At 31.1% G+C, this 10,000-nt stretch overlaps 1 protein-coding gene across 2 annotated transcripts in view; it reads right to left on the bottom strand.

Moving 5' to 3' along the window:
* LOC137624412 (N-acetylneuraminate lyase-like) overlaps positions 1–674 on the bottom strand; it is an 18,226-nt gene extending 17,552 nt beyond the window's left edge. Inside the window, exon 1 of one of the 2 annotated variants that reach the window (XM_068355158.1) lies at positions 486–674. Coding sequence is in view for 1 of the 2 variants with exons in the window: in XM_068355157.1 (XP_068211258.1) it covers positions 95–117 (23 nt within the window). In the remaining variant the exon portion in view is untranslated. Of the gene's footprint in view, positions 1–94; positions 133–485 lie in introns of those variants that run through there. The other variant, XM_068355157.1, reaches the window with a different exon arrangement.
* Positions 675–10,000: the final 9,326 nt, after the last annotated feature.

The raw sequence follows: 10,000 nt of genomic DNA, 5'->3' as shown, positions 1-10,000 counted from the left end.
AGACATCCAAAATCCCCAAATCTAGGGATAAATACCCATATCTGGCAACACTGCAATTAGGCCTAACCTAACGTAACTTAGAATCGTATCGTACCCTAGCAATGTATCTGGAAGCATCACCCACGGTCCGTAGTTATCTTCTGTAGTCTTCGCCGTTAAACAGCTGTTATATCCAACACAACTGGTCAACGCACAAACGATTTCGGCCACGTACTAACTGCACTGATGCTAAATCGTATTATAATAACTCTTTTTACCTATTAAACAATCTTCTGAATTTCCGTTTCTGGTGACGTTCTTTTCTACATAAAATATCTAAATGAGAGGATATACGTTGGCAGTTCATCTGATCATCGGGACTAACAGGATTCTCTAACATATCCTACTATGAGAATTCAGTTGCCATTGTCAAGACGAGTTATTATAACAAGTAAACAATAATTGTCATGGCATCGTAAAGTTTAAAAAAAAGTATTGAACGTTACCTCTAACGCGAAGAAAAGGGAAAATCGAAGTCCGAATACGTCTATCACAATCAACACCGACTGGTAACTGAAGGGGATCCCGCTATAGTGACTAGCTCGGCGAAACTAGTTCCAAAACACTTTTCTGAGCCCTACCCGAATCTGTCTACGATGGCCCTCCCAAGGAGGAACAATATCTCTCCTCGGTGGCGGGGGGGGGGGGGGGGGGGTTGCTACTAGGGTTGTGGGTATTGTGGATCTCTCTTGGGGTTACTAAGATACAGATTACATGACCTTGGAGTAGAGGGCGCAAGCTATCGCGCTCTGCTGTGAATTTCTGTTCAGCTTCATTAATTCCGTGTTGTGTTTCGTGCTAATGTGTTAACTTTCAATGTTTGGTTGCATTACATCGATGAGAAAAACATCTTATTCTGTGTTTTTTCTCTTTTTCTCGTTGTTACTTTCACGCTATTAAATATAGAATCGGGATATTGGGAGAACAATTTTTTTTGGTTGATAAAAGTACCAATGGAGTAGTTATAATTTTTTGGGGGAGAAAGTTTTATAGCCAACATCTCTCTTATATAGTATAGAGCAAGATGCTTGTATATATATATATATATATATATATATATATATATATATATATATATATATATATATATATATATATATATATATATTTACACACACACACACACACACACACACATATATATATATATATATATATATATATATATATATATATATATATATATGTGTGTGTGTGTGTGTGTATATATATATATATATATATATATATATATATATATATATATATATATATATATATATATATATGTATGTATGTATGTATGTATGTATGTATGTATGTATGTATTTATGTATAAGTAACTTGCTCTTTATTATATAAGAGATAGAAATTACTTTGAGATTATTTGAATGGTTTACAATGGTTTGTTACGTAAACTTAAATAGCAATTATTCATTGTTTTCTTAGTAGCGTTTTTCTATTATTCCAGGTACAGGACTTCAATTCTTATGATGCTTACCCAACAAGTTAATGGTCTCACTAACTAGTACAATGGATGATTTTAGTATTTCAAAGGATAGGCCTATGTCAGAGAGGATGTATAAAATCTCGAGTAGAATAAGATAGGAAAGACCGCTGGAGAAATGAAGAAATCATCCAGTCCCTTAGGGGATTGTTAGAACCATCTGTCTATCGACCAAAACATTGAATTGTGTAGGTCTACCTATTTTTGTTTAAAAATAGTTTTGTGTCGTAAAAAGCATTGAAGCAGGCATGGGCTAACAATCTTGAAAGAAAAGATCAGAAAAATGTCTTATGACCTGGAATTGCATGATCTGAAACCACTTCCTCCTATCGATTTTTTTTAGTTATATTTTCTGGTAGCATCAGTCATACAGAGGCTCTTGTAATTCTGTAGACATAACAGAGGAAATTATCTGTGGAACAGTTTAGAGGAGTCTGGTGTGGACCCCAATTACCAACTTTGGTCTCACTTTGATCTCTCTACAACCTTGTCATTTTAATAAATTTATTTCACATTCTGCAACCGAGAATTGTATGGTGACACATCTTACACACACACACACACACACACACACACACATATATATATATATATATATATATATATATATATATATATATATATATATATATATATATATATATGTGTGTGTGTGTGTGTGTGTGTGTGCGTGTGTGTGCGTGTGCGTATGTGTGTGTGATTATATATATATATATATATATATATATATATATATATATATATATATATATTTCAATACCTTAATGTCTGGATTATCTCTTATACCTCGGGATCAGAGACCCAAGGGGGAATCACTCAAAGACAATAGCTTTCTGACCAGCCGGAGAATCGAACCCTGGTCCAGGAAGCTGGCATGACAGTGACATAGCTGGTGCTAAATGCTATGTCACTGTCATACCAGCTCCCTGCACCAGAGTTCGATTCCCCAGCTGGCCAGAAGCTATTGTCTTTGAGTGATTCCCCCTTTGCTATGTCACTGACATACAAGCTTCCTGGACCAGGGTTGGATTCTCCGGCTGGACAGAAGCTATTGTCTTTGAGTGGTTCCCCCTTGGGTCTCTGATCCCGAGGTATAAGAGAAAATACAGACATTAAGGTATTAAAATATATGGCTTATTTGAATATGAAAAAAACATATCTAAATGTGCAAAATTTATCATACAGTATATATATATATATATATATATATATATATATATATATATATATATATATATATATATATATACTATATGCATATATGATGTGTGTATGCACATGTGTGATATGTGTGTTTGCTTGCTTGCCCATATGTAAGTGCAAATGAATCTATACCCAATTACCTGTCTCGCAATCTGAGTTTCATCTTCAAGACCGCTACAATCGCATATCACGTGAATCTCAAGACACTTTGGCAGATAACGTCTAAATTTATCATTTTTCTCATCACTTATCTAATCGCTACTGGAGAAGTTTAAGGGATAAAAATGACTTCAATTATGTAAATGGTGTTTTATTAAGTTGTTGTTGCCCCTCATTGCTCTGCAGTTGTTCCATCGTGACCTTGAAAGTCTGGGAAGCCGTGGAGTCATTATGAGTGTCACCACTTGTGTAGAGTTATGTGACTGTAACACCACAATGTTTTTTTTTATGAAAAATATTGCAAATTATATATTGTAAAAGTGTCATATCTGTGTATATAGATACTTGCTGTATATACTATGTCAATTTACTTATTTAAAAAAAAAACTTACGCAGAGTTGTTTGCCTGTAAACATCCATCTTTTTTAATTCGTAGAGAGAATTACGAAAAGTATGATGAATCATTTTACTTCATCGTACCCTTTATCGTTCCTGATGTAGGTAGAATGATATGATTTTTTTCCCTTCACTTTATTATAAGACAGATGCTTGTTTAGAAGATTTTTTTTTAGCTAAAGAAAGATCCACATCATATAATAATTTTTTTTTTTTTTTTTTTTTTTTTTTTTTTTTTTTTGAGGGGAGAGTGTTTGACGTTATTTAGTAGAATTATAGTGTGATTGTTTTTATTAATGTAACTGTGTCTCACTTCTTAATTCGTCAACTTAAAATTGATTAAGAGGTCTGGTGTGGACCTCTGAACTATATCTAACCAACCGAAATCTTTACCTATTCTAGAATCTCTTTATTTCACAATTGCTACTTAACCATGCAGATATACTTGTGTGTGAATTTATGTTCATCTTGCTTTTTTCATTATCCTCCATTCTCCTATATAATGCGTTAATGTAATTTATACACCAATATCAAATCTAAAGTGGCTACTTTACTCTTGGTAAGGGTAGAAGAGACTCTTCAGCTATGGTAAGCAGCTCATCTAGGAGAAGGACGCTCCAAAATCAAACCATTGTTCTCTAGTCTTGGGTAGTGCCATAGCCTCTGTACCATGGTCTTCCACTGTCTTGGGTTAGAGTTCTCTTGCTTGAGGGTACACTCAGGCACATTTCTATCTAGTTTCTCTTCCTCTTGTTTTGTTAAAGTTTTTATAGTTTTTATAGAAAATATTTATTTTAATGTTGTTACTATACTTGAAATATTTTCGTTTTCTTCTTTTCATTTCCTTACTGGGCTATTTTCCCTGTTGGGGCCCCTAGGCTTATAGCATTCTGCTTTTCCAACTAGGGTTGTAGCTTAGCATTTAATAATAATAATAATAATAATAATAATAATAATAATAATAATAATAATAAAGAGAGAATCGTTTCAAAGTAATTGCACAGTTACAATGATCCCAAAGAAATGTTTGTATCATACTTGAGCTAACCCGCTCATCCCTACACCTCTACCAGGGGGGGGGGGGGGGGGGTTATGAACCAGTGACAGGTTTGCAGCTTGAAGGAATAATACTTCGGACAATTCTGTAGATTGAACTCTCGTGAATTGCTTTCTGAAAGCTAAGGTATTCTAACATAAAGCTGATTACATATATAAAACTGAAAAATATCCATTACACATTATACTTGAAGGTACTTGTAGATATATTTACATTAGGCCTATTATATTTTTTTTTTATAAATCAAGATATCATCGGTGTTATTTTAACATTTTCTATCTATTTTGATCACGAATGATTTTACATGCATAGATCCATAAGCACATGAATGTGAATACATTTATGTATATATATATATATATATATATATATATATATATATATATATATATATATATATATATACTGTATATGTGTGTATATATGTATGTATATATATATATATATATATATATATATATATATATATATATATATATATATATATATATATAAACACACACACACACTTGGGCTCACTGTTCCATCTTTTTTCTCTTCCTCTTGTTCTTTTGAAGTTTTTATAGTTTATTTATGAAATATTTATTCTAATGTATCATTGTTTTTAACCTTCTCTCGTAGTTTATTTCCTTACTTCCTTTCCTCACTGGCCTATTTTGTCTGTTGGAGCCCGTGGGCTTATAACATCCTATATTTACAAATAGGATTATAGCTTAGCAAGTAATAATAATAATAATTATAATAATAATGCAACCTATTTTATTTGATAATATTTATTTCAGCCGTTACCAAGTTGTGGAATGATCTTCCTAATCGGGTAGTTGAATCGGTAGAACTTCATAAGTTCAAAGTTGCAGCAAATGTTTTTATGTTTGCACAGGCTGACGAAAGTCTTTTTACAGTTTATTCATGAAATATGTTTTGATGTTGTTACTTTTTTTAGACTATTTCATTAATTGTTAATTATTTCTCATATCGTTTATCTATTTCCTTATTTTCTTTCCTCATTGGGCTCTTTTTCCCTGTTGGAGCCCTTGGGTTTAAAGCATCTTGCTTTTCCAACTAGGGTTGTACCTTAGCTAATAATAATAATAATAATAATAATAATAATAATAATAATAATAATAATAATAATAATAATAATAATTAACGTAACTATAGAAAATGGGATCAATAATTTTATCGGAAAATTGTATACTTGGTAACTCTCGCCATGACGTCCTCCATAGCAACCGATGTAAACAAACGGTTTCCAAGTCTTCTCTGGAGTTCGGACAGAGGCAAGCAATGTGGAAAGAGTCTTACTAGTGCTTGTGTGTCATAGACGTGAAAACATCATTGCAGTCAGTTCTTTAATGCTATGAAGTGACCATTTTAAGAATGTAGGATGAGGAATACAAATAGATTGCCGGCAAATTCCCACGGAGATGGATAATTCAGACTGGACCGAGGTACTCCGTCGGTTTCTCTGAAAAAAGAGGTAAGGATTGTTTGTAAAATCTAGAAATTGTTGGTATTTTTCAGAGCGTATAGTGACGTTCGAGGATAATTGTGAAAATGTCGGAATATTATTGTATTCAGTTTGCTCGCTTTGGTCTAATACTGTTAACTGGTAGTATATAAATTGTAGACTGTGTGTGTGTGTGTGTGTGTGTGTGTCAGATTGCCTTACCATTGTGTAAGACACGGGCTCTTGCCGGAGGCAGCCCGTAAAAATTGTGGACATATAATCACGTCATACGTCAGTCAACCTTAACTTTTTATGGTTTGGGGGATATTGCCATTCAATTCAACCATATGATTAGTTTTGCTTTGTCCTATCAAATAGTAATTCTCTCTTTTTTAAACAGAAATAAAGTTGTGGATGATTTGCCTCGGGTGGATTTTTTTTTCATATATCAAAGATATTGTTTACATTACATTTCGTTAGTTATACTCTGATATTACTTGTTAATTTATATATATATATATATATATATATATATATATATATATATATATATATATATATGTGTGTGTGTGTGTGTGTGTACATATATATATATATATATATATATATATATATATATATATATATATATATATATATATGTATATATATGTGTGTATTGAAAAAAGTATATACGTGCATGTAGGCTACAAAATGTTTTTGACCCATGTAAATACATTGGTTGTTGAATTCATCCCTCGTGAATCGTTCAATTTTCTATTAATGTATTCCTATGATATTCTGAACTCACGAAGCGTAACCCAAGCAAAAACATACTAATTTAGTATTTTGTATATTCCGTTATTATTAGAATATTGCCTTACAATAGCCTATAGGCCTAAATTTGTTTGTGAAGAATGATTTTCTGTTGGAACGAACACGGAAGCTAACTGTAATTTGAACTCTGTTCAGGTGAAAATAATTATTTGATCAGGGTTGTGGTGACCGATGTGGTAGCGTCCCTGACTTATGAATGCCAGACTGGGGTTCGAGTCCCGCTCAAACTCGTTAGTTTCTTTGGTCGCTGCAACCTCACCATCCTTGTGAGGTAAGGATGGTGTGGTGGCCGATGTGGTAGCGTCCCTGACTGGTGAACGCCAGACTGGGGTTCGAGTCCCGCTCAAACTCGTTAGTTCCTTTGGTCGCTGCAACCTCATCATCCTTGTGAGGTAAGGATGGGTGGGGGGTTGAGGGAGCCTATAGGTCTATTCGCCGAGTCATCAGCAGCCATTACCTGGCTCTCCTTGGTCCTAGCTTGGGTGGAGAGGGGGCTTGGGCGCTGATCATGTATGTATCTGGTCAGTCTCTAGGACGTTGTCCTGCTCGATAGAGCAATGTCATTGTCCCTTGCACCTGCTATTAATGAGCGGCCTTTAAACCTTTAAAACCTTTAAAGTTGTGATTTCATAGTATGAAAGCGAGAGTGATTTAAGAATAAAGAAAAGGTTTGAAATTCAGTCCACAAAACGAGGTCGTTTGATTGAATGACCGTTTTACTGATATATTGACGATTTACTGAACGATTGATAATTACTGACGAATACTGAATTATTGATAATTAAAGACAAAGACTGAATTGTATTTTATTAATGACGAATACTGAATTATTGATAATTAAAGACAAAGACTGAATTGTATTTTATTAATGACGAATACTGAATTATGTTTATTTAATGACGAATACTGAATTATGTTTATTTAATGACGAATACTGAATTATTGATAATTAAAGACAAAGACTGAATTATATTTTATTAATGACGAATACTGAATTATTGATAATTAAAGACAAAGACTGAATTGTATTTTATTAATGACGAATACTGAATTATGTTTATTTAATGACGAATACTGAATTATATTTCATTAATGTCGAATACTGGATTATATTTCATTAATGTCGAATATTGAATTATATTTAATTAATGACGAATACTGAATGATTGTCAATTAATAACGAGTAAGGAATAATATTTTATTAATGACGAATCCTGAATGATTGTTGATTAATGACGAATACGGAATTATATTTTATTAATGACGAATACTGAATTATGTTTATTTAATGACGAATACTGAATTACATTTCATTAATGTCGAATACTGAATTATATTTAATTAATGACGAGTACTGAATGATTGTTGATTAATGACGAATACGGAATTTTATTCAATTAATGATGAATACTGAATTATATTTTATTAATGACGAATACTGAATGATTGTTGATTAATGACGAATACGGAATTTTATTCAATTAATGATGAATACTGAATTATATTTTATTAATGACGAATACTGAATGATTGTTGATTAATGACGAATACGGAATTTTATTCAATTAATGATGAATACTGAATTATATTTTATTAATGACGAATACTGAATGATTGTTGATTAATGACGAATACGGAATTATATTTAATTAATGACGAATACTGAATTATGTTTATTTAAGGACGAATACTGAATGATTACTGATTAATGACGAATACGGAATTATATTTAATTAATGATGAATACTGAATTATGTTTATTTAATGACGAATACTGAATTATATTTTATTAATGTCGAATACTGAATTATATTTAATTAATGACGAATACTGAATGATTGTTGATTAATGACGAATACGGAATTATATTTAATTATGACGAATACTGAATTATATTAAATTAATGACGAGTAAGGAATAATATTTTATTAATGAAGGATACTGAATGATTGTTAGATAGAGACGAATACTGAATGATTGTTGATTAATGACGAATACTGAATTATATTTCATTAATGTCGAATACTGAATTATATTTAATTTATGACGAATACTGAATGATTCTTGAATAATGACAAATACGGAATTATATTTAATCAATGACGAATACTGAATTATATTTAATTAATGACGAGTAAGGAGTAATATTTTATTAATGAAGGATACTGAATGATTGTTGATTAATGACGAATAATGAATTTAATTAATGACGAATACTGAATTATATTTAATTAATGACGAGTAAGGAATAATATTTTATTAATGAAGGATACTGAATGAGTTTTAGATAGAGAAGAATACTGAATGAGTGTTAATGAATGACGAGGTAACAGATTGATAGAAAAAGTCTTTTTATAGTTTATTTATGACATATTTGTTTTTGATGTTGTTAATAGTTTATATATGACATGTCTGTTTTGACGTTGTTACTTTTTTTAGAATGATTTATTGTTAATTTGTTCTCTTCATTTATTTATTTCCTTATTTCCTTTCCTCACTGGGCTATTTTTCCCTGTTGGAGCCCCTGGGCTTATAGCATCTTGCTTTTCCAACTAGGGTTGTAGCTTGGATAGTAATAATAATAATAATAATAATACTGCCCGATTGAGATATAGCATCGGATTCAATCTATATAGGGCGATTTGAGGCATAAGTTGCCAAGTACTGCAATACGTGAAAACATTGGTGTACCCCAGAGTTGCCAGGTTGGCCTTTTTCAGGCCGAAAAATCTCAAATTTGGCCTTTCCTGAAATTAGTTGGCCTTTGGTAATATGAAAAAAAAAATGTGGGCTTTAAATACTATATTTTAGGAGTTTTTCTCATAATGGTTTGGCCTTTTAAAGCTGTGGTTGATTATAAGTTTGCCTTTTCTCATTTAGAAAACCTGGCAACCCTAGTGTACCCTTTTCGGAGTGTTTTGCGTAAAGCTTTGACATTCCTGTTTTGTTTTCATGGCAAAATCGAAGGATTTCCGTGTTTGCAAAAGGTGGATCAATTTTGTTTATCTATTAAATTGTGTGTACATCATCGTATACTGTATATGTACTGTATATATACATATGTGTATTTATATCTAAATTGTTATTTTTTTAATTTATATATATATATATATATATATATATATATATATATATATATATATATATGTGTGTGTATAAATCATGCACACACATAAACAAACACACACACACACATATATATATATATATATATATATATATATATATGTATATATATATATATATAATTTGTATTTATATACATATATATATATAAATATATATATATATGTATATGTATATTTGTATATATATATATATATATATATATATATATATATATATATATTTAATTTGTATTTATATACATATATATATATATATATATAAATAT

This window comes from Palaemon carinicauda, chromosome 31, assembly GCF_036898095.1.
Source record: "Palaemon carinicauda isolate YSFRI2023 chromosome 31, ASM3689809v2, whole genome shotgun sequence".
Lineage (NCBI taxonomy): Eukaryota > Metazoa > Arthropoda > Malacostraca > Decapoda > Palaemonidae > Palaemon > Palaemon carinicauda.
Note: the sequence above shows the minus strand (reverse complement) of the source record. Positions and strands in the feature narration are given on the sequence as shown.